General features: G+C 47.8%; 2 protein-coding genes across 3 annotated transcripts in view; both read left to right on the top strand.

Moving 5' to 3' along the window:
• The first annotated feature begins 866 nt into the window (after positions 1-866).
• Positions 867-13550, top strand: LOC114863152 (rho-related BTB domain-containing protein 2-like). Of its 2 annotated transcripts, none has more exons than XM_029164015.3 (10): positions 867-1002; positions 2663-2864; positions 2947-3050; positions 3173-3358; positions 3437-4377; positions 4461-4579; positions 4672-4822; positions 4910-4998; positions 9094-9199; positions 10121-13550. In XM_029164015.3, the coding sequence occupies exons 2-10, from the start codon at positions 2685-2687 to the stop codon at positions 10324-10326; spliced, it is 2082 nt and encodes a 693-aa protein (XP_029019848.1). In that variant the 5' UTR covers positions 867-1002; positions 2663-2684; the 3' UTR covers positions 10327-13550. The 2 variants fall into 2 exon arrangements, with proteins under 2 accessions (XP_029019848.1, XP_029019847.1); XM_029164014.3 differs by lacking the exon at positions 867-1002 and adding an exon at positions 1213-1351.
• Positions 13551-13564: 14 nt separating this feature from the next.
• The window catches only part of LOC114863168 (phosphatidylethanolamine-binding protein 4), a 39398-nt gene continuing 28375 nt past the window's right edge, over positions 13565-24587 (top strand). The window contains exons 1-3 of the mRNA XM_029164036.3: positions 13565-13714; positions 14104-14207; positions 14403-14529. Coding sequence (XP_029019869.1) covers positions 13592-13714; positions 14104-14207; positions 14403-14529 — 354 coding nt within the window. The 5' untranslated portion in view covers positions 13565-13591. The remainder of the gene's footprint in view (positions 13715-14103; positions 14208-14402; positions 14530-24587) is intronic.

The following is a 24587-nucleotide window of genomic DNA, read 5'->3' as shown; positions in this document are numbered from 1 at the left end:
CAACTGTAATTTGATCCACTTGGTCCTCGGGACAGAGTTAAGATGCACTAACACAGGGCTTCATTGTTAGATCCAGAGTTGGTAGAGGTAAAACATAAAACAGCGTGGTCCTGCGTCCAGCGTCCTGAACTACATCGTTTAAGGCGTCAAAGTGGAGCAGAAACAGCTTTTCAGTTTGAGCCGAGCAGTAAAACTGTGTCTGTCAGCCGGCCTCCAGCACCACCCTGCCTGCACAATGGCTGCTGGTGCCTTTGAGTGGTAAGTAGCTTTGCTCTCCTCGCAGGGTGAGTCTTGGGGTTGTTTTGCATATTTTAAGTTATTATGAAAAGCTAAACTGACCAATAAAAGCCACTGCAACAATACTCGTATGTTTAATTTCATGATTGAATGATGAACTTTATTAGGATCGTTATTGGTATTAGAATTGTCAAATCTGAATGACTTTAAAACAATTGAACCAAAGAGACTTGGTCAGTGTTTTTAAATGACTGATTCACTTTGATTGACCATTCAGACAATGTTTAGAGTTAGAGAGAAAAGGGAAAGTATCAAATAATACATTCAGTCTGGAATGGAGATAATCTGCCAAATATACTCTGTGAAGGAAACGAGCTCTGACGGTGTTTATAGGGTTTAGTATGGAAAAGGAGCCTGACCAGCAGATTTACACGTCCTTCAATGGACGAGTTGTTTCATTTAATTTAAAATATAGTATTATTTTAACAGGTGATTATTTTTATTATAGAGTAAAGCATGAATATAATCTCGGTCGTTTATGCAACAGCCATCTGTTTCACAGAGCCTGTTTTACACAGACATGTACACATACACAGAACTATATTGACTCTCTACACACGTCAATCTGTGTTTTTGTTTGGATGCGTGGCGGGTGGAGGCTCTTCGCCTTATCCCGTCCCGCTCGCTACATAAACACGCCCGCACGCTTTAAGGGAGACGTAAACCGCGGTGGACCGGAGGCTCGGCGGCTGCGGCGTGAGCTCTGTACGGCTTTAACGTGGATCGGTGTTTTGTAATGAATGGGTTTTTTTTTTTCTTTTTTTCGTGCGCCTGCTCATTATTAGCTACGGAGGCCTCGGGTACTGGAGGCGCTTCCACGACGGTCGGGGCTGCGGCTCGCTTCGGATCCGCCTTGGCGTCCGCGTCGGACCGTTCCGGTCGGAGGCTTTCACCGGAGCGTGAGCGGTCGGTTTGCGCGTTTCCGAGCCGCGTTCGCCCCGCGTCGAAGATGAAGTCAAACGCGAGCTGGCGTCAGGTGCAAGCCGCATCCGATGGAGCCCTGCTTTCCGTCTCGTCCGTCGACCAAGCCGATGCAGCACTTCCCTCGGTTGCGGTATACGCGCGCCTTCTTTCCTGCGTGGGCACCGGGCAGATGTTATTGCCTTAACGCTGTGTTTGCTGTGAACGCCGAGCCAGATAAACAGGCTCCGGAGTCAGTGACGGGGTGTTACATAATGTGTAATGCAGCAGAGCCTCATGACTGGTGCGTCGGCGGTGGAGGGACTGTGGATGTGGATAATGTTATCATCTGCGCTTTGGACGGGACTTGAGTCCGCAAGGGCTGCATTTAGGAGGATAGAGTGAGATAGAGTCTGTACGGGCTGTAAAGAGCTATATGAGCATCCAGTAATGATTCATTAATACGGGAGTTGCGCAGTGTGGGACAGGGCAAACGTGTGAGCGACATGTTTGCATGCATGTTTGTAGAGACACGCAGGCCCAACCTGAGGTCAGGCTGTCAGACGTGTGTATGCAGGAGAAGCCCAGCAGAGTCTGAGCCTATTGGGATGCAGGTAGTCCAGTCAATGAGAGGCTGGATTTATGAATGAATGCAAACTGCAAGTGGCCAGAATGAAGCCGCCCCAATGCTTGAAGTAGTTGAATGTACTGTGAATATGAAGTCAGACCTGAAGTAAATGGACACACTATTTATTTTTTGTGGGGCCAGACTGGGATCTGAGGCCGTCGGGCTCAGTGAATGATAATGATGAATGCGGCTTCTTGTGAAATGTTGTGATAATAAAACATGAGGTTGTGTCATTGAAACGTGACTGCATGACGTGCTTGTGCAGGGTTCTGTCTAATTTGTCTGAAAGTCTAAAGACTTGCAGTTGTGCACCTGGTGACTTTATGTTGCTCTTAGGTGTCAGAGTGATTGTGGATGGCTGTTTGTCAGCCTATCCAGCGTCACCCAGCAGCTCCATTGGATGCATGCACGCAACGTGGTCTGAACTGTAAACAGGAAGGCATTTTATCTAACAGATAGATGAGGTGGAATAGGAACTTTTGACATTCATTATCTTATAGTAGATAAATTAATCAGCTTAATATGATAATAATTGTTTAATTTGAAACGTAATGTTTCATTTAGCTAAAATAATACCATTGTTTTTTTCCCAGTGGTCTACATGTTGCCAGTTCTATTTGTTCTTCTATATCAGGAACAGGACGGGGACCTGTGACTGAGGACAGGCCAGTCACGAGGCCATTCACTGATAGCTCTGCAGGCAGAACAAGCAGTGCAGATAAGGCATAGTCATGGTGTCTGTTACCTGTATTGATCTGGGTTCTAGTACTGTTCCTGAGGCCGGTTTAGTATTTCCAGCGCTGATGCAGCCCTTTGTGCTTCTTTGTGTTTCCACAGGTCCCAGCTGACAGTTTCTGATATGGACTATGAGAGGCCAAACGTTGAGACTATCAAGTGTGTGGTGGTGGGGGACAATGCGGTCGGAAAGACTCGCCTCATCTGCGCCCGGGCCTGCAATGCCACGATGACTCAGTACCAGTTACTGGCTACACATGTGCCCACGGTCTGGGCCATTGACCAGTACAGAGTATGCCAGGAGGTGAGAAGAGATTCTCATTCATTCGCTGATGTACAGAATCTCCCAGTTTACTCTCCTTACAGTATATGTGGCACCTCATTAGGTACTGGAGCGCTCCAGAGATGTAGTGGATGACGTTAGCGTGTCCCTAAGGCTCTGGGACACTTTTGGAGACCACCATAAGGACCGTCGTTTTGCATACGGCAGGTACTGTAGGTCCGATGCAAAATTATGAGTGAAGCACAATGGGTGGAATCAACACTGGTCAGCAGAGCAGCAACAGTGCTTGTTCCTGAACTAAGATCATTTGTATTGTATTTTAACTTCAGATCTGACGTGGTGGTGTTGTGCTTCTCCATCGCCAACCCCAACTCTCTGTACCACGTGAAGACCATGTGGTACCCAGAGATCAAGCACTTCTGTCCCCGTGCCCCTGTTATCCTGGTAGGCTGTCAGCTGGACCTGCGCTACGCAGACTTGGAGGCGGTAAACAGGGCTCGACGTCCCTTAGCTAGGTAGCAGGCTTCAAGTTTTTGACTCAATACACTGTTGTTTCTATCAGGGGAATATTAATATATTTTATTCTTTTTCAGACCTATTAAATCCAATGAAATTCTTCCTCCGGAGAGAGGCCGGGAGGTGGCCAAAGAACTGGGAGTGCCATATTACGAAACGAGCGTCGTCGCCCAGTTTGGAGTAAAGGACGTCTTTGACAATGCTATTCGAGCCGCGCTCATCTCACGCCGCCACCTCCAGTTTTGGAAATCTCACCTCAGAAACGTCCAGCGGCCTCTCCTTCAGGCGCCCTTCCTGCCGCCGAAACCCCCCCCGCCCATAATCACTGTGCCTCCTCCGCCGACGACCACCGAGGAGCATCCCGTCGGCCTCCTGGAGGACCCGCACTGCGCCGACGTCATCCTGGTCCTGCAGGAGCGGCAGAAGATCTTTGCGCACAAAATATACCTGGCCACGTCCTCCTCGAAGTTCTACGACCTGTTCATTATGGACACGCAGAGCGAGGAGGCCGAGAGGCCCCCTCGCGGGCCCCTGTCTGGCCGAGAGCTGCTGATGCGCGCCGCCAGCTTCGACGTCTGCGAGAGCAACGACGAGGGCGACAGGGCCAACCTGAGGGCCTGCACCAGTGACGGGACCCTGAAAGACTCCGAGGGAGGCCGGCGGGGCAGGCTGCTCTCCTCGTGGAGCCGAGCCTTCGTAAGCATCCAGGAGGAGCTAGTGGACGACCCCCTGACGTACACCCCCAGGGCCATGACTGTGGTGCACATGGATCAGTCCATGCAAATCGGCCCCTTCCGAGCGGTCCTTCGGTACCTGTACACAGGTCAGCTGGACGAGAACGAGAAGGAGCTCATGCACATTGCGCACATCGCTGAGCTGCTGGAGGTCTTTGACCTGAGGATGATGGTGGCGAACATACTGAACAACGAAGCCTTCATGAACCAAGAAATCACCAAAGCCTTCCACGTACGGCGCACAAACAGAGTCAAGGAGTGCTTGGCCAAAGGCACGTTTTCTGGTAAGAACGCCTCATCCGTCCGCCCCGCGTGTTCTAGCTGAAGGCAGGTGCAAGGGGCTACCGGTGTCTCATCTGTGTTGCAGATGTTATATTCAAGCTAGACGATGGGACGATCATGGCCCATAAGCCTTTGCTCATCTCTAGCTGTGACTGGATGGCAGCTATGTTTGGCGGCCCGTTTGTAGAAAGCTGCACCAAAGAGGTACGTCAGCTAACATTTTCTCAGCCCCTACGTCTTGTGTAACCCAAACAGAAGCTGTAGTTCTCCACCTCACCGACGTTCCTGTCTCTCAGGTGCTGTTTCCCAACACAACACGCAGCTGCATGCGGGCTGTGCTAGAATATCTCTACACGGGCCGGTTCTGCTCTCGGCCTGACCTGGATGCGATGGAGCTCATTGTCCTTGCCAATCGTCTCTGCCTCCCCCACCTCGTTGCCCTTACAGGTATTACAGTTGTAGGCGCTGTACTGTACGGGCCACTGAGAGTGTGATCTACTGTACAGTGAATCCTGTTTTACTTGCGTTTTTCAGAACTCTACACAGTGACAGTATTGACAGAGGCAGCGATGATGGGGACTGACATCGATGGAGATGTGCTAGTGTACCTGGATATGGCCCAGGTAGTGTAACCTGTCAGTCGTTTTTACAACAGGGAAATCAATTAAACTTCATTAATGCTTTAGCACATTGGATTTTCACTAATGAGAGCATCCTCAGGGAAGATGAAATAATCTTTGCACCTAATGAAGAAAAGTGAACCGTTCAAATCAGAGATTTTGTCAGGAACGCTTGGATGAGGACCCAAATGCACAGCGTAACACAGCTTGACGGTGTTAACCACCGTCAAGCTGGTTGGTTTAATCCAGGTTAGGCAGAGACAGCGTCAGGGACAAGCAAGGTTCATACACGAAAGGCAGGATTTACAATACCGAGTCGTCAGGCGGAGAATCGTGGTCAGGCAGGCAAACAAGGTCGGTAACATGCAGAGCAGAAGAACAGGGCAGACAAGACAGGCAGGGATAGGCAGGCTCAGGGTCGGTGGTCAAAAACAGGGTACACGAAACACGGCCGGACAGGATCAATGAACTGGGGAAAAAACGGTAACACACGAACAACGATCTGGCAGTTTGCTAGAGTGAGAGGTGGTGCTTAAATATACTGAGCTGATTACTGATCGCATGCAGGTGTGGGTAATGACCGGTAATGGCAGGGAACAGCTGTGGAGTGACATAGCAGGAAGTAAAGCCGAAACAGAAACAGAAACCGGGAGTGCTACCAAAATAAAACCGGAAATGGAACCCGGAACCAAAACAAAACAAGGAACAAGGCCAGAGACTGTGACAGTACCCCCCTCCCAAGGGCGGATTCCAGATGACCAAAAGAGAAAAGAAAAAGAAAAAAAAAACCCAGAGCAGGGCGGGCGGAGGGAGGACTGGCGGAGGGCAAGAACCAAAAACAACCCGCATGGAACACCGACAGGGCGGGCGGAGGGCGGACTGGGGGAGGGCAAAACAGGAACCCCCATCAAACAAAATTTACGCCCGAACACAACAGACCAGAGGACCCACCAGAAAAACAAAACAAGGACGAGTCTCATAATCCAGAAAACAACATGAATGTCCACGAGACAAGAACAAAGTCCACGACCAGGAAAACGCAGAGTCCAGGAATTCCCTCACGGAGGGTGGAGACGCGGCGAGATCCCGCTCAGCCGCCGCTGAGGCAGGGTGGCACGCCTAGTGCCCTTGAGCTGGGCCAGCGTCCACGGGGACCACCAGGAACCGCAGCTGGAGCTGCGACAGGAACAACCCCCTCCTGGAGGTCGACAGGAGCTGCAGCTGCGACAGGAACGGCCCCCACCTGGGGGTCGACAGGAACTGCAGCTGCGACAGGAACGGCCCCTTCCTGGGGGTCGACAGGAACTGCAGCTGCGACAGAAACGGGCCCCTCCTGGGGGTCGACAGGAACTGCAGCTGCGACAGGAACGGCCCCCTCCTGGGGGTCGACAGGGACTGCGGCTGGAGCTGCAGCGGGCGCGACCTCCTCCTGGAGGTCCGCGGGAGCTGCAGCCGGCGCCGCCTCCTCCTGGAGGTCGGCGGGAGCTGTGGCTCCGAGGGTGACAGGGACACGAACGGCATCTTTGCGGGAGCCGACAGGAACGGGGACAGGAACGACCTCTACCGGGCCGACAGGAACGGGAGCGGGAACGGCCGCTACATGGCCGACAGGAACAGGGACTGGAGCGGGAACTGCCGCTACATGGCCGACAGGAACAGGGACTGGAGCGGCCGCTACTTGGCCGACAGGAACGGCCTCAACGTGGCCGACAGGGACAAGAACGGCCTCAACATGGCCGACAGGGACAGGAACGGCCTCAACATGGCCGACAGGGACAGGAACGGCCTCAACATGGCCGACAGGGACAGGAACGGCCTCAACATGGCCGACAGGGACAGGAACGGCCTCAACATGGCCGACAGGGACAGGAACCACCTCTACTTGGCCGACAGGGACAGGAACGGCGTCCTTACCAGAGCCGGCAGCGCTGCTCTCTGGCTCCTCACTGGAGCCGGCAGCGCTGCTCTCTGGCTCCTCACGGGAGCAGGCAGCGCTGCTCTCTGGCTCCTCACTGGAGCCGGTAGCGACTGAGACGGCGTCTGCTCTGGAGCCGGTTTGGCTGCTTGCAGCCGCCGAGCTTGACGGAGCAGACGTCGGGCCTGATCGGGTGTGCATAGCACTTGTTCGACAGGTGGTGACCTCTGGCTGGGACAAGACCTGCGCGTGGCTGGACTGGACTGGGACATGAACGTGACTCGACTGGACTGGGACGTGACTCGACTGGGACGTGACTCGACTGGACTGGAACGTGACCGGCCTGAGCTGGACTCTGGATGCGACAAGGCTGAGCTGGAGCCTGAGCGGAGTATGACAGAACTGGGGCCGGAGCCTGAGCGGAGCATGACAGAACTGGGGCCGGAGCCTGAACGGAGCTCGACTGGACTGGGGCCGGAGCCTGGACGGAGCTCGACTGGACTGGGGCCGGAGCCTGGACGGAGCTCGACTGGACTGGGGCCGGAGCCTGAACGGAGCTCTACTGGACTGGGGCCGGAGCCTGAACGGAGCTCGACTGGACTGGGGCCGGAGCCTGGACGGAGCTCGACTGCACTGGGGCCGGAGCCTGGACGGAGCTCGACTGGACTGGGACGGGACTCGACTGGACTGGGACGGGACTCGACTGGACTAGACTCTGGATGCGACGAGACTGAGCTGGAGCCTGAACGGAACACGGCTGAGCTGGAGACTGAACGGAACACGGCTGAGCTGGAGACTGAACGGAACACGGCTGAGCTGGAGACTGAACGGAACACGGCTGAGCTGGAGACTGAACAGAACACGGCTGAGCTGGAGACTGAACAGAACACGGCTGGGCTGGAGAGCACGGAGACGGGGGACCGCACGAGTGCAGGAAGTCCTCCCAGCGGAGTAGACGTGGAGCTGGGCAGGCTGGTGCAATCACGACGGTCCGACGGGGCTGGGAGGAGGAAACCGAAGCCATCGGCGGTGCGACCGGGGCTGGCGTAGCCCGAGCGGACGGCGTGGAGGCGGGTGTGGTGCGGAGTGCGCTGCTTAACTCCCCAAGCCGCGCGCACAATTGCTCGTAGAGGTGACGGACACTGGGGCGTTCTAGCACGCTGTCCTCGTCCTCCAAGGTCCACACCGCCACTTCCACGGCGCTGCGCTGGGCTTCCGGGCTGGGCGCCCTTCGGTAATCCTCCGCGAGGATCGAAAAATAATGGCGTAGATCGCTGGGTAGCTCGGCGCATGCAAACTCCATCCTCCCCGCGGGTGAACGGGGCTCGCCGCAAAAAACAAAAAACAAAACAAGAAACAAAAACAGTCACTGACCTAGACGGAGGCTGAATGCTGGCTGGGTCCAAGTCTGGCCAGATCGTTCTGTCAGGAACGCTCGGATGAGGACCCAAATGCACAGCGTAACACAGCTTGACGATGGTTAAAGGGTGGTTTAATCCAGGTTAGGCAGAGACAGCGTCAGGGACAAGCAAGGTTCATACACGAAAGGCAGGATTTACAATACCAAGTCGTCAGGCGGAGAATCGTGGTCAGGCAGGCAAACAAGGTCGGTAACGTGCAGAGCAGAAGATCAGGGCAGACAAGACAGGCAGGGATAGGCAGGCTCAGGGTCGGTGGTCAAAAACAGGGTACACGAAACACGGCCGGACAGGATCAATGAACTGGGGAAAAAACGGTAACACACGAACAACGATCTGGCAGTTTGCTAGAGTGAGAGGTGGTGCTTAAATATACTGAGCTGATTACTGATCGCATGCAGGTGTGGGTAATGACCGGTAATGGCAGGGAACAGCTGTGGAGTGACATACAGTAGCAGGAAGTAAAGCCGAAACAGAAACAGAAACCGGGAGTGCTACCAAAATAAAACCGGAAATGGAACCCGGAACCAAAACAAAACAAGGAACAAGGCCAGAGACTGTGACAGATTTTGTATAATGACTGACTAAGGTTTTTTGGCATTCAGGAGAAAGGCAGCAACTTCGCTCCGTAGTTTATCTGTGTCTCATATGTACAGTAGCTGAACTTCAGCTTCAGCCCTTAAGGCTCCAGGGGAAAACAACAGTGATGTTGGTCATGTCTATTAAATGGCATAACAAATATTGCTGGGTTTTGTCTACTGACAGTTCCACGGAGCCCAGCAGCTCACTGGCTGGTGTCTTCACCACATCTGCACCAACTACAACAGTGTTTGTCGCAAGTTTCCCCGAGACATGAAGGCCAAGTCTGCAGGTAATGCAAGAGGTTTCTGGTGGCACAGTGATGAAAATGTAGGTTTCATACATTAATAATAATGATTATACCATTAGTTTTCTTTAATAAAATGTTTCCCCTCATAACATAAACCAGTAGTTTGTAGATCAGTCATAAAATGTTTCATGAGTCCATCTTGCATAACATTGTAGACTTTTGGACCTTTTCCTTCACATCATTGCTTTAGTTTTTGGGCCTTGACTCTTTAAAACCTTTTGTTCTCCAGCCTTTCTGATGTAGATTTACTGATGTGCTTGGACTTTTGTCCTGCTGCATTGACCCAGTTTGGACGGCCTTACATTCGCCTCTAGTTAAATCTACGCCTCAGCCACTGCAAGGTGCTCAGATCATATCATCGCCTCTCCATTGCCATCTTTGGCCGAAGATACGAGTAGATTGTTTTTGTGTAGTTCTGTCAAAATGGTGTTTGGCAACGCTGTAAAAATCCACTTTGGCTTCGTCCGTCCCCGGGCCGTTGTTCCAGGCGTCTTGTGGCTGGATCAGATGTGCTTTTGTAAACCACAGTCATGCTTTCATGTTCCATTTAGACAGAGGAGGCTTTCTCCTGGCGATACTGCCGAACAAACCGTACTTGCTCGGTCACCGTCGTGTATTGTAACATGCTTAGTGAGGCTACGATCTGAGACGTAGATCTTATTTTAGGGTTGAATGTGCTGGCGCTTCCAGTCTCTGGGACCAGAATATGTTCCGCTCTTTCTTCCTGTAGCACATCGAGCCCTAAATAGTCAGCAGAGGTCTTTTTCAGATTTGCTCTCTAAAACCTTTCCTCTAATTTCACGTGCCGGCTTTAAGAGACGTCCCCACACCTGCTGATTCACCCTGCTCAGTTCATTGGGGCTTAGTAACAAAAAAACTAAAACTATGTTCATCTCAATGCAGAGAACCAAGAATACTTTGAGAAACATCGCTGGCCGCCTGTGTGGTACCTGAAAGAAGATGACCACTACCAAAGAGCGCGCAAGGAGCGAGACAAGGAGGACTACCTGTACCAGCGGCGGCAGTGCAAGCGCAAGTGGCTCTTCTGGAACCTTCCCTCCTCCCCTAATTCGAACTCTCCCTCTTCTGGTTCGTCTGCTGTGATCTGATTAATGGTGGGGCCCTGGTTCACTACTGTATGATGCCAGTAGTAAAAGGTCCAGTAACAGTAAAGCGCTCCAGGCACAACATTTCTCCTCCTCCTCCTCCTGTTTGTTCGGCTCTGCAGTCGAACCCTCCTCCTCCGTCTGGAAGCTAAATGAACGGCTAATTTATTCCAGTTTCTCAATTCTCAGTGACTCTCTGACAAAAGGCACAGTGATGCTGACGCAAACAGCACCTCGTCGCGATTGTTACGTGTTCCACCGCATCAGTTTTAACATTTTTAAAAATCAGGAATCTGCTGGCACAGAACTGTCCGCTCACAAGGATAACTATCGATATCGAACCTTAACTAGTAACCAAGTGCTGCTTATCAGCTGCAACAACCAGCAATTCAACACGGAACCTGCATCTCAGAGATATATGACACTTACAAGTGTTTGTACAATCTACCCAACCACAGTGTGTGCATAGTATGGGCTCATTACCAGGATGTGATGGCATTGTGTCCTGCTAGGAGTCAGTTACTGGACTCGTTTATTCATTCTGATTATCATCATGTGTGCAAACTTGGAAAAAAAAACATGCAAGCTTATTATGTAGTCCGTGCTATTGAATGTTTCTGTAGAGGTAGAAGTTGTGAGTCTGGACACACTCAGTATTTACGTACAGTATCGTGGTCTCGTAGTTTTGTGGCCTCTTGTCACATAAGGGCTTTAGTTTACATGAATGCGTTTAGCATCGACTGGAAAATGCCAGCAAAATGAAGCTAGTTTCTGTACGTTTTGCTTCATGAGGCCTATTATCACATCATTTGTTGAGTCGATATCATTCTGGAAGGAAACTACAATACATTGACTTGTAACCACTGGCAGTATTTCCAGAGCCGACGTGTCTACGTGTATATTACTATTCGTTCAACGGTGGTGATTTGACCTTCAGAGATGCATCCTGGACGATGTGAGGATGCTCCACGGTTGCCCAAAAGGGCAGGAGGCTTCACTGGCCATGTGAAGTCATCTAGGCCTCAAGCACTTTCTGGACTCCTCTGCACAGAGACTTCAATAAAGTGACTTCAAGGACAGTATGACGTCACAACGTGCTGCGGCAGACTTTAACAAAACTTGGGGAGAGAGGGATAATAATGTGTGAAGAAGGTTTAGATTAAATCACTGTATTTACTGGTGTTGATGATGGATGAACTGGAAGACTTGGTGCTTGGTGGGGGGATGAGTAGTCTTGTAAATTGTACAAAATATCAAATGAACTGCAAGTAACTTGCATCACTAGCGAGCACTGCAGGCAGTGAGCAGTATCCTACAGTATTACGCAGTAATACACAGACTGAATATAGACTTGACTGGTTCAACTTGCAGTTAGTTACAGTGCAGCTACAAACTATTGTTATAAACACCCAATACTCCAGTTCCATTTATCATGCAACAATATACATGCAAATTACAGGCAGTTCAAATGTGTTCAAATAGTTGACTTTTAGTAACATAGTATTAAAGTTAAAAGTACAGCAATTTATATATAAATGACATTATTAAGACTTATATACATGGTAAAACACACCATACATATGGAGAGCCTTCTCCGATTGCCGCATTTGAAGCATATGTTGCCTTAGTCCTGTACATGTTCATACTGTACTACCATTCAGATGTTACAGTAGATAGTGGCCAACAAAGAGCTAATCATTCTTACAATGACAAATCAAATGTCTTTTTTGCACAAACTCCGGATCTGAGAAGTACACTGCATGAATAGGGCTCACCCAGATTCAGTGTTATTTAATGTGTAAACATAGGCATGGAGGGTGCTGGTGCTCTAAGCAGCTTTAAATTACTTACTCAGACTCTCTCTCATTCTTTTGGTCTATTGCTATTTAAACATACTGCAGGACTTTGAGAAGTTCAATTGTTTTGGCCTAAATGCTTCAAAAGCGATAGACTTTGTTCTCTTTGAGAGACTGCTTCATTCTGATTCTGAAGGTTTTCTTTTCTTAAGGAATTGAAGTCCCTTTTCCCACCAAACACAGTTTATCACACTAGTTTACCTCCAGGAGGCTCTGCATTGTTATGATTTGCCTTAGTGGTGTGGAGTTCATGGACATGCGTTTCATTCCTCGGCGCATTTGCATTTCTCACTGAACCTTCTGCTGATGTTCTGCATCAACAACACCTCATGCCTTAATGTACAGTGCAGTGTGTTGTATCTAACGTGTTATTGTGTTTGCTCTATGTTCAGTTGTCATGGTGCTCGCCAGGCTGTGTGTGTGTGTGTGCGTTCGTGTGTTCGAACATGTACATAATGCATCAGTTGGATGTATAGCAATCAATCTGTGTGCAATTTGAGGAGTCACTCCTTGAACGCTGCGTAGAGGTTGCATGTTCTTTAAATTCCAGACTCTGACCGTCAAGGCCACACTAGACTCACACAGTAACAAAACCATCAAATTGTGACATAAACCACAAACCGAATGCAGGGATTTAAAATTTGCTTCATTATCTTAAAGCTGCTCGATGCTAATGACCTGACCCTGATTTGGAGTCTGCAGAATAAAAAGAAATGCTGACGCAGCATCGTGAGCCTCAGAGGTTAGATTGTAACTCAAACATGTAAATATTAAATATGACAACTTGCAATTTGAATCTTGGCATAGAACCTGATACAAGCTACTGGATGATTTAACGTATATAGTTTTTGTACTATGCATAAACCTTGAATCTAAAATCTTGCACTGCTTTGTAGCACCAGGTTCAAAACTAACTGCAAAGGAGGGTGTTGCAAAATCGCTAGAGATGTAGACGACGGCAGGACAAAACTTTGGATGATCAATTACAATGATGTTGTCGCTATGGGGCCCTGCTCTGTATGTATGGGTGCTAATATCACCGCTGCAGAGAAGCACAAACCAAAGGGAGCTGAAGCAGCACCAGGAATATGTTATATATGCTGCACAATCACTACCGCATAGTTTAAGAGGCCTTGTTCAGAAAGGGTGGAAAATGAAACAAAAGTCAATAAACGAAAAGAAAAACAACTTGAATGTTTTCTCAGTGTTCAAAGCCTGGATGACCTTTTCTTTCGTCATCAGGTATTTTTGTTCTCAGAAGCTGTTTTTATTGTTTGAGAGCTGTAAATCTGAAATTCTGTAGCATGTGATCTTCAAAATATGTGAATAACATTTACTAAATTAAAAAAACGAGCAACTATTAACTTTTGAGATGACGTCATCGCGTGTGTTTTTTTTCCAAAACTCCTGTCATGCGTCTGTGCGTCTGTTTGCGGTGTGGTGCGTCAGCGGGATCCTGTAACAGTAACTGTAACAGCGTCCGAGGCAGCGGCGGGAACCTGCGGGAACCTGCGGGAAGAGACCTCTCGGAGATGGTAACGCTAACGACGAGCCGCGGGACGGAGCTGCTTGTGTGTGGGTGGCGTGGCGATATTATCGCGGCTGCGACGCAAATAGACACGCGCTCAAGTGACAGCTAAACTTAGGCTAATGCTAATGTAGCAGAAAGTAACTGTTAAATGTGGAAGTTCAATGATAAGTAACGCGGTAGCAGCGCGTCTTTTCCGGAAGCGGAATTAACGCACGCGACGCCAGGTCTAATATTGATGAGCTCTGCAGTAATCACAATGAACCCGCTGAACACATTACAAATGACAACATGAAAAAGTTGAACACCGACTTTGGCCTCAGCTCATTCTTGGGGTCTGACTAAAGCACATTAGTACTTTAAAGCCTGGATTAACTGAACTGAGCTGTTCCACAGGCCGCACCGGTCCCATTTCTGGTGCTGTGTGTCTGCACGTTGGGCCTGATCCCAGCGGAGGTGACATCCGACACACTGAGCTCTCTGGATTCGTCTTTCTGTCAGTAAGTGGATCTCCGTGCCTCCTGTCGTCCGTGTAATCACGATGACGGATCATGACCAAGGTTCCGCCATGTTGTGTGTTCATGCACCTGTCCTTTGCTTTCATTATACATACATGCACCTGAGGGTGTGTTTTCCGCTCTGTCAAGTGCAAACTAGTAGAAATGAGTTTCGGTTTTTATGTCTCTCCAATAAAGTGGCGGACTAGAGGTGATCTATCCAGAGCTGGACATTGACAAGTGCCTCATAATCCCGAAGAAACACAGAGAGAATGTCAGCACAGTGTGGGGAGCCCCACAGGTCTACTTCTCTGGAGCAAAGAAGGTAAGGTTGGCGTGTGTGTGTGTGTGTGTGTGTGGTTATTTTTAACTTGTTGAAGGTGTACTTGCATATTTCTAACACTGGGGGGCACTAGTGGATCAAACAAGCTGCAGCATCACATGCCTCATGCCTTCCTTAACAAGGGAAGCAACGAGTTACTGACACAATAAACCAGAAGTTCAAAACATTGAAAGTAACTTCCATTTTTGTTGTATTTGAAATGTTACTGTGGCACACCATTACGAACACCTAAGTCACCTGCACTCTGCATCATCGTCACCACTGACTGCTTCACTGCAGTTCTCTTTGCTGCCACAGGGTGGTGCTAGTACCCAATCAAGAATCCCTCTTCGGAATAATTGTCTTTTGAAATGCCGTTTTTATCAGTTCATTGCTTTCGAACATTCACAAAATAACAGTTTGGATTCTTGTTTTATGTTTTATACGAATTAACTTAATCCAAAACAACAAAGTCAATTTGCAGAAAGAAAACGCAGCACCTCAATGTTATTTCCTTGTGATAACTTTTGACCTCTGAAAATGGCTTTTAATACAGAACAGTGTCAACAGTCAACTGCCCTTAAAGTCTACCTCATTCTGTCAATCACACGATGGAGGAAACCTTTCTAGAGAATGTGGCTTGTTCCTCACCTCTGCTCATAATGTCAGGCATCCGGTGTGGGTATTTTACATTCCCTCACATGTCCTCGGTGGGATTGATTAATTTCTTTGTGTATTTTGCGATCGTCTCTAAGTAGTTTTGTAGCCGATTGAGAGACACACACTTTCCATCGCCCAGGGAGCCGGCTGTAAACCACATCCTATATCTGTAAATTGAAAACTTAAATTGAAAGCCACCTCGATTTAGGATCTAGTTTATGAATTCCAGACCTAAGCAGTCTAGCTGGAACATGATCTATTGCCCTTCTCTTGCCCAAACTCCATTTGATCTATGGTCGTATTATCTGTAACGCTGTCTTACATGATTCTCTTTTATTGCAGGAATCAGTGTCAGACAGAAAAACTGATTACATGTTGGATTAAATCAATAAAAACTTCATTTGCTGGACTTTTGAATGCGATTCTCCGCTCCTCCTGACACTATTGAATCTTCAGATTGTTGCCTGTGGTTCTGCGGCTGCTCTGCTGGTCCACCACGCTTGCTGTCACGGTGCCATGCTGCCGGCACTGCTGCTATTCTCTGCCACTCAGCCCTTGTGCCCAGTAGCAGCAATACAGAATAGTGGCTCAAATCCACCCACTGTAACACCCACTTCATTACTGGGCCGGCATGTATGCCTGCTGAGTAATTGTAATGGAGCGCAATGGGCTGGAGTCCCATAAACCCGCCTCTAAATAGGTACACATGACTAAAAACAAAAACGGACCATAAAAACTGCAAATTTGTGTCAAACTTCAGAGTAACAAATCATCACTTGAACTTATGTGTTGGCAAAACCTGGCTTGTGTGTTAATGAAGCACATTTAGTCGCTCTGGTGGCTCAGACGGCATGATGATGAGGAGGACGCGACCGTGGCCATTCACGACGCCGAAGGCCGCAGCGCAGCTTTTAAAGGACGCAGGCCTTGGCGTAGTTCTACGCACACGTGTTAACTTCTGAACTCTGCACAGAGCAAGCGCTTGCGTTTGTGCGGCGATTGTACAGGACTGGGAGAGAAATGTGGTTCGCTGAACGGATAAAACTAGACTTGGACCGTTTCAGATTAAAGAAGGCTGTGAGGCTGTATGAACGAAGACAGCGGCTAGATTTAGCAGCTTTTTGCTACCTGCGCAGAATATTGTCCTATTAATACACTGGGTTTTTACATTTACATTTGTGCATTTCATTGATATACCTGCAAATGAGGTTTCGCTCGGTTCTTCTGCTGTAGATGCCAGAATGCTCTTAGGAGTGTTCGTCTCACAGAAAGGCTGTGCCTCACAGGTTCCTGATGCCGGCACACTTGGCTGAAGGACAGAAAACCTTTTGAAATAAAAGCTTTGCCTGCAGAAAAGTACGGAAAAAAGAGGAAAAATTAAGAAGAATCCAAAAATAACCAGAGAAATTAGCTCTAAAACGGATTAAGAGGCTACGTGTGTTCCTGGCTACGTGTCAACTCATCCAGGTGTGTGTGCAGAACCACCGGGAACCATTCAAATTACTTTCCACCTTCTAATACGTTCGTTGAAACTCCGCTCCAACCGTTGCCGAGCGCGACTACGCGCGTTCGAACGGGATCATTCATGGACCTAAATAATTCCATTCATCATCTACGGAGCCGGTCCCGGTTGCGCGTCCGCGAGGCCGCTCCCCGACTCGCTGATCCCGGCGCGCGTTGGAAAATAATTTGCAGGCGCGATTCCGTTAGCAGCTCGCTGAGCTCTGCTCAGTGTGCTGGGTGTAAACAACACAGGCCACAGGAGCTATCTTTACTTTGCTCCAAAAGTGGAGGCAGTTGTGGAGTTTGTTGTTTGCTTTTTTCAGTAAGGACCATAGCCACAGGGCGCATTCTTAGACATGGGGGATTTCAAAGCCTTGTTTTTGGGTAGACATTTCTTGCATCTGGTGGATGGAATGAGGGTTTAAACCATTACTGCGATTAGAGCTGCCTCACTATGATCTCTTGAGCTTGCTTACTGCTGCTAATAGCTGTTTCCTCTCTATTTCCCTCTATCTTTTTCCTTTTCACTTTCTCTCCCTCTCTCTCTCCCTCTCTCTGTGAATGATTTTTATGCTTTGCTAAAACATGTGGGGGCGTTGAGAGAGGATTTAAATGCGCCGATCCCCCTCCTCTTTTTTTCGGTGAATCTCGGCGTTCTTTTCTGCGAGCCTCTGATGACGACAGGGCAGCTTTAAGCCTGGCAGTGCCCACGGCAGGCTGCCGTCTCAGCGCTGCCCACTCGCCTCTGTGTTGGCATGCGGGAGAACGCGAGGGTGGGGTTCCTCTCTAACAGACCCTGTCATTCCTAGGAAAGCCTACATGTCCACCCATGCAGGATTCCTGATACCGTAGGTCTTCATGTCGGGGATGTGCAGCCGTGGAGACGGGGGGTTTTATTCTCGGGTTTTCAGTCAGCGAAGAGTCAAGGATGGAGATTTAGATAAACAGATGCACTTCTTTTAGCCTTTATATGACAGCGAGGGTCAACAAGTGAAGCATGTACCGTAATACCCATCTAATTGCATATTCAGTGTCATCAGGTGGGTGTATTTGGCACTCCTGGATTAAATCAGCGCGTCTGGCCGAGATTCAGGGAGTTTATTTCCTTAGCTAATGTTCCCCTTTGTCACCGTAACACCCTGTTAAGCTGACCCGTGTCCCACTTCATTGAGTCATTGCCCATTACTACACAACGTATGTGATTCACGCGCGCTGAGGAGAGGAGAATTATAACCCTTGCTATCAGGACTGCGGGATTTATCATGCATATTCAGAGGAATGAACAACAGCAATAAAGCTCCTAAGCCACCATCTCACACGGAGGAGAAATAAGTTGCACCTTAGCTATGATATGTCTGGAGCACGTAGACGAGTAGAGCAGACGTCCGTGCCACATATGTTCTCGTATAAAGCGAGGGTCCTCTTTTATTATTACTTTTTTGAAGCTGCCCATCCTGCCCCGTTGTTGCAGCGCTGTGGTGTTGCTTCACCTTCCATCCGGTCCCGGAGCGTAGGCAGCAGTACTTCGACTCCAACTGCAAGTAAAATATGATTTCTATTACCATGAAAATGCATTGTGTTATCAAAAGGAGGATAAGTGCAGATTAAGGAAGCTCTGGGATGCTCTCACAGTTGACAATGGTCAGGTTTGTATGTGAGCAGCCGGGTTGGAGAAAATGATTTTCAGGCATAAAAGCTGAGAGAAAAGGAGGCGGTTCGGCGCGTAAAGCCGACTGGACGCGATCTGATGAGGCTGAACGGGAGGTTATTTGTTCTCATGCGCTGGAACTGTATTATTTTAGCATTCACATTATTTTGAGAGGTCAGAAGTTTTATTTTTTATTTTTTATGAAGCAAAGCAACCAAGTTTGGAGAACACAGCCATCCAAATAATTTCCCACTCCGTTGGAATTGTGCCATTTCCCGACGATGCGATGACACGCAGTAATGAGTTCTAAATTTGTGCGCAGCCGTCGGTGCACAGAGGCCGCAGCAGGTCTTTAATAAAGACACCGCCTGAACCTCTGCCTCCCGATTATTAGTAGGTATTCACACACAAACTCTATCTTGTCAGTTCATATACATTGATGACAAGCCGCGCTCCGAGACTCATAATCTGCATGGGAAGTGCATCTGCTGCTGTGCATACTTAGACAAACATACAAGATTAAATTTCTATTTATATGAGCCACGGGAGCCTAACATTTGCCAGGGAATCATTGTAGGATCTGGATGTGACTCGATCGCACATTGGCACAGTAGAAAAAAAATGAAAAACTTGACTCAGTGCGACCTGTCCAGCGTTAAGACGTCTGCAGCCTCATGATGGCTGAAAAAAAAGTTACATCATGCAAGTTTTTTTGTCTTATTATTTTATGTTATATTATCCTAAAATGTCTCAGATTTGAACTTTTCTGTCATTTTTCCAGGATGGAATTGATAGAATACAGGTACTGTATGTGTCTGAATTTAAATATTAAATATTGAGTGTAATATGTAGATTTAAATATCAAATGTAGGTTATTGAGCATGGTTATTGCACCAGTTACACTTCAGAGTGAGGAAAGGAACTTTTTCTCTCTCACACCCTCTTCTCTTTCAGAAGTAAGTAAGTCACAAAGTTAAAAGTGATCAAGTGTAGTTTACTTAAGAACCAGAAGCTTGGCTTAGTGGCACTTTGCCCAAAATGTTTTGTGCTTCTCATTCGTGGTCCGGCACAGGGTTTAGTTCCAGCTGTGTCCCAATCCTCTGATTCACCTTCTTTAAGAACAGCTTCGGGGCTGCTCATAATGCTTAACTCTCCGTAATGCCATCCCCTTCATCTCCTCAGTGGTCTTATTGTCTTAACTCTGGATGGAGACAGTGTTAAGGAAAAACAGGTTAATGCACATTTGGCAGAGTGGAAGTAAAGCGTCTTCTCAAAGATACGCTCTATTCAAGTTTGTCTTTGGGGGAAGTGTGTTTTCCATCAGATGATTCCAGTTTCTCCCTATTTGTTTAGTTACCTTGTCTGTCTGTGTTTTTTTTTTTTTTACCATTTTAAAGACACGTAACCAGTGATTCATTTTGCTTTTGACATTAAAAGGCTGTCGCCAACGGTGGGAGCGGTCTGCTCCATTGATGCCTTGATTGATCTGAGAACAGCGGCTGATAAAACTGCCTTTCTTGTCGTTCTCCTGATCCTGTAGTTTGGAAGCGGAGAAAATGTTATGCAAATTATTTGTTAATCCCTTTACATTATTTGTTCCATTTCTCCTTTTCATTTCCACACTCAATTTCCAGCGCAGCGAGCTGACAGGCAGACACCCTCAGATTGCTAATTCCTGCAATAGAAAAAAAAGTCATTGATCCATTACAAGTGAAATGTACTCGCTTCAATTAATTAATTGGACTTGATTGTGCACTTGAAAACAGCAGCTGAGATGCTTCACTTTACCAGCTTTAAACTTTAATCGTTCTTTGTTTGTACTGTATTTTCTTTAGTGTCTTCACCAGAAGATAAGTTTTAAAAAAAAAAACTGACCTGCACAATTAAGACTATAAAATCACCGTAAGCAGGATAAGACAGTTGAGTCTAAGCTGAGAAAGCAGAGACACATGAAGCTGTGACCAGTGTTGTTTTTTTTTTATTTTTTTTTTTAGTTTTGTTGTCCTAAAGGTTGGTGTTAAAAATAATAAGAAAGAGGTGGGATGGACTTAGATTCAAGAAGCTTAAAATGCAAAATCTTAAATAAACCCAATTTTCCTCAGCCAATCCGGCTGCATTTTGGTGGGTTTGTGTTGATCGTCTCCACTGACTCACGCGCCGCCCCTCCCCAAATAAAAACACTGGAGATTTAGGTGGCTTTGCAAAAAATGTATCTAGACAGTTATCCAGCTTAATCTTCTTAACATATTAAAGTGATTTGCTTTACCCTGAAGTGGCTGAAGCCGCAAGCTCACCGCCCCTCATGGCACTAAGACCCCAGAGACACTGTGGACACCCTCCTATTCTCCAACAAGAGACAGGTGGGCAGGAGTCGAAGTGCTTCTCAGCCGCGGAGCTGTGGCTGTCCCCGCTGTGTGTCCATTTTCTATGTTGCTTTTTTTTTTTTTTTTTTTTGTTCTGTTATTAGTCCAACTGTTGCACTCAGTCAGTGTTCTTAGGCACATGGCTCTGCCAGCACTGCCCACACTGTGGTGTGGAGGTTTGGAGCTCTCAGCTTTTGAGCTGAACTGAAAGAGCTCTCTCACAGAGTAGGTGTTGGCAGGATGCTTTGTTTCTTTCTGTGAATGTCATGAGAGGTATGGATGATGGGAGAACTGAAGCGCAGTGATGGCATGATTTATGGGGGCAGGGAGGGAGATGGAGGGGCAACTTAATGCCAGATCGCAGATTTGGGCTTTCGCAGATTCCTGATGTGCTTAACCTTTCCCTCAAAGGCGACGCGGACGCGAGAATGGGATATGACGGCTCCAATGTGTTCCCGCTTAGAGCACCACTCGCAGGCCGGGCAGCCGAAAGGTCTCGGCCCAGCTCAAGTGCCGCCCGTGTCTTTGTTTGTCACACTGCTCTATATGCGTGCGCCTCGGGGCCGTCATTTTGCCACATCGCATCGCTACAACTGTAGGTTTACACTTGGAGACATTTATAGTAGCTGAAGCCTGCGTCCGTTTATTGTCTTCATGGTATTTAGCTTAATGTCCTTTTAAAAGTTAAATCTCACATGATGGGGTCAGAGTTAATGTGGCTCTGCTACACACATAATTTATTTTATTGCGATAGGATGCAGCCAGAAATAGACAGCCAGAAATAAAACAAGCATTTAAATGTGTGTGATCCTAAAGCGACTCTGTAGATTGGATGTTTTTTTATTGAGCAGAAGAGAACATAAAGACTTGCTTTGGTAAAAAGCTTCAATATGCTACATAATGAAGACTGTGCTCATTTTGACAACGCATACCAAGAGCAGGGAATGCCTTTGTATTAAGGACAGTAGCAGTACTTAGGTTTGACCCAGCACCTCTGAGCCTGCTTTATTTGGCCATTAATGATCAGTGGTTCACATAATACATGTCCTCAGCAGGAAACTCACCAATAACTTACTGTAGAAACCATCTACGAATCCACTGCTGCTCCACTCAGTGGCTTTAAAAACTTACTGGGCCCAATGAATCCAGTCTAGTTCGGTCTAAGCCCAGAAGGCATCGTGTGTTGTTATTATCAACATATTCAGTGCTCGTTGATCCACCTGACTGAGTTACACACACAAATACATCGTCACTAAGTGAAGCACCACCCGCTGTAGACAGTGACTCTAGAGAGCATATGGTGACTCGAGCGGATGTACAGACGTCCACCAACACCGTTTGTGATGTACAATAGTCCTCGAATAAAAACCCATTTCTGTGTCCACTTATGAGCAGATCTCCGTGTTTTGCTCCGTGGACTCTTTTGATCAAACCGGGAGGTCCTTGACCTTGCGTACTTGGACAGAACGTCTGACAGGTGTTAAAAGCGCACACTGGAGCCGTTCATGCAAAATGCTGTTGAACGTAGCGCGGCTCCACGCGGACGAGCACTTCAAACAAACTACGAGTGCTTGCTTCTTTTCATATCGCAGAGAATAGGAGAAATTGATTGGAACTGGGAGGCTTAGGACTGGATTTTCCTCAACCATAATATTTTTTCTTTAACAACTGCAGCTTAAATTTAGATTTTTTTTTCTTCCTGGCATTGTTTTTTATTTCTTTGTCCAAATCCTATCGAGTGGCGCTTCAGGTTTTTCCTTGAGTAAAAAGTTGATATTTTCGTGGGGAGGGAGAGAGAGGACTTTTTTCATGTGTGCAGGAATGTAGATTTCTTCCCCCCGTGAAATCCTAATTGTGCCTTGGAGGGCTGGTAGGGTATCTCTGCTCGGCTCAGCTCAACAGGATTTGTGTCTGTGTATGTTAGAGTATGTCTCTTAGCTTGAATGTGGATATAACCCTTTCATTCCAAAAGCTGCTGATTTCTCATATTCGCCGATAGGCTGATCCTGTGCATCCTTTGCTTTTTTTTGTGGAAGACATTGGAAGTTTTTGTTTGGAAACTGTCCATATTCAGTTCTTCCCCTTAAATATTTTGATATTTTTACAGGCTGTTATTTCATGTAACAAATGGACTTTTTTTCTGGGGATCAACTGCGCTCGTCAATAGCAAGTGGTCCGACTGAGGCTATATCTCAGGTCAAATGGCGTCCTGTCCGGCTCGTCGGTGAATCATTGCTGCCCATTCATCTATGCAAATCCAGGATAAGATCCTATCTGCCCGCAGCAACATATCCCCCTGGATTTGGTGCGTGCGAGTTAGGCAGGTTATGGTTGACACTCAAAAAGAGGAATCGCAACAACATATCGGCGGAGATTATTGCTGTAGTCATTAATTGTTGCACAAGAGGGGATTAGGATTACCCGTCCTATAGAACACCTGTCCTTCCTCCCGTCTGACAATGTTGCTGCAGTTTCCCTTATTTCCGTATCAGTTCAAGTTGGCAAAATAAAAAAGGCTTATTTATTCAAATGAATCATCAGCGCTGGAAATGATTCAATATGTGCCACATTCAGATGGGTGATATATTATTCCCTTGGGGAGAGGCAAAGATGGAGCTGCGGAGCTGTTTTATTTGTGCTGTCTTTATCAGTGTGTCAGGCAGAGACGCTGAGCTTGTTCTCCATGAATGGACGAGCCCTTGAACCATAAACCTGTACCTCCTCTGATAACAGTTTCCGCATTGTGGTATAAGTGCCATTCTCTGTGATGTCCTCTCTGACAGTGCTAAATATGTCAACGTGCACAAAATGATCTGTCAGATGAATTATTTTATTCCAGCCAGTTATCCAAAACTAGGGATTTTCAGTGTTGCGTGTGCGGTGTGTGCCTTTTTTTTTTTTTTGCAGACATTTAGTGGATCTTGTGAAGGATTCAAAGCGAAGCGCGGCATTGTGGCTGCGCCTCGCCGAGCGTTCCCGTTCACGGTCCTAATGTTTTGCCTGTAGGAGAGCATTTTTACTGTACTTCGCCGTCGTCCGTGCCATGTGCTGGATGCCGCTGAACGCCCGTTTCTGCTGCCGGGACCTCAGACGGCGCTGACGTCTGACATTGCTGCGTCGTCTTCGGTGATAAGAGTGCTCCCTGATTTACTCAGAGCGCGTGTGATGACATGGCCCTGATTGTCAGACGGGTGGGCTGGTGACACTGGAACACAGACGGTGCTTGTCTGTTTGAAACATTCTGTTTCAAGCTTCCAAGCCCTGGGCAGTCCTCGCTCCCAGTCTCCCAACACCCAGCTTCGCCCACTGAATCGAGACTCTTCCATACTGGAAAATCCGGCCCCGTCAACTGGCAGTCTGGACTAGGTTCAGCCCACACGCCAAGCGCCCCCCACCCCCCACTTCCACCCCTTAATAGGCACTAGAGTTTGCCACCCCAATGTAGATGCCTTTTGGTCGCCATCCATGGATGGCGTCAATAGCATCTTCCTACACAACAGTGACTGAACGGAGGGCACAAGAAAATGTGGGAATAATTTACACTTTCTCACTGTACTACCATCAGAAACCATAATTAATCATGATAGAAAAAATGTGGAAGCCATCTTGGCTGGTGAAACACACAGTGCCTGTGAACAGCCCTGACACCTTTAACAGCTCTCATGGCCAAATAGGAATGGGTGTCAGAGTGCTTACAACCAAGCTCCCTTCGCGGCAGCATGGATCCCGTCGTCGTCAGAATCATGCCGCCGTGTGACGCTTCTCCGGGAAGTGTAACTTTCCTAATCCTTTCACATATTTTATTTACATGAAATGTGGCAGAGAGCAGAGACGGCGGTCAAATATAGCGGTTATCGTCCCGTTCCAATAAATGGAAAAGAACGCAC

This window comes from Betta splendens, chromosome 9 (assembly GCF_900634795.4).
Source record: "Betta splendens chromosome 9, fBetSpl5.4, whole genome shotgun sequence".
Lineage (NCBI taxonomy): Eukaryota > Metazoa > Chordata > Actinopteri > Anabantiformes > Osphronemidae > Betta > Betta splendens.
The sequence above is the reverse complement of the archived record's forward strand: the minus strand, read 5'-3'. Positions and strand labels throughout refer to the sequence as shown.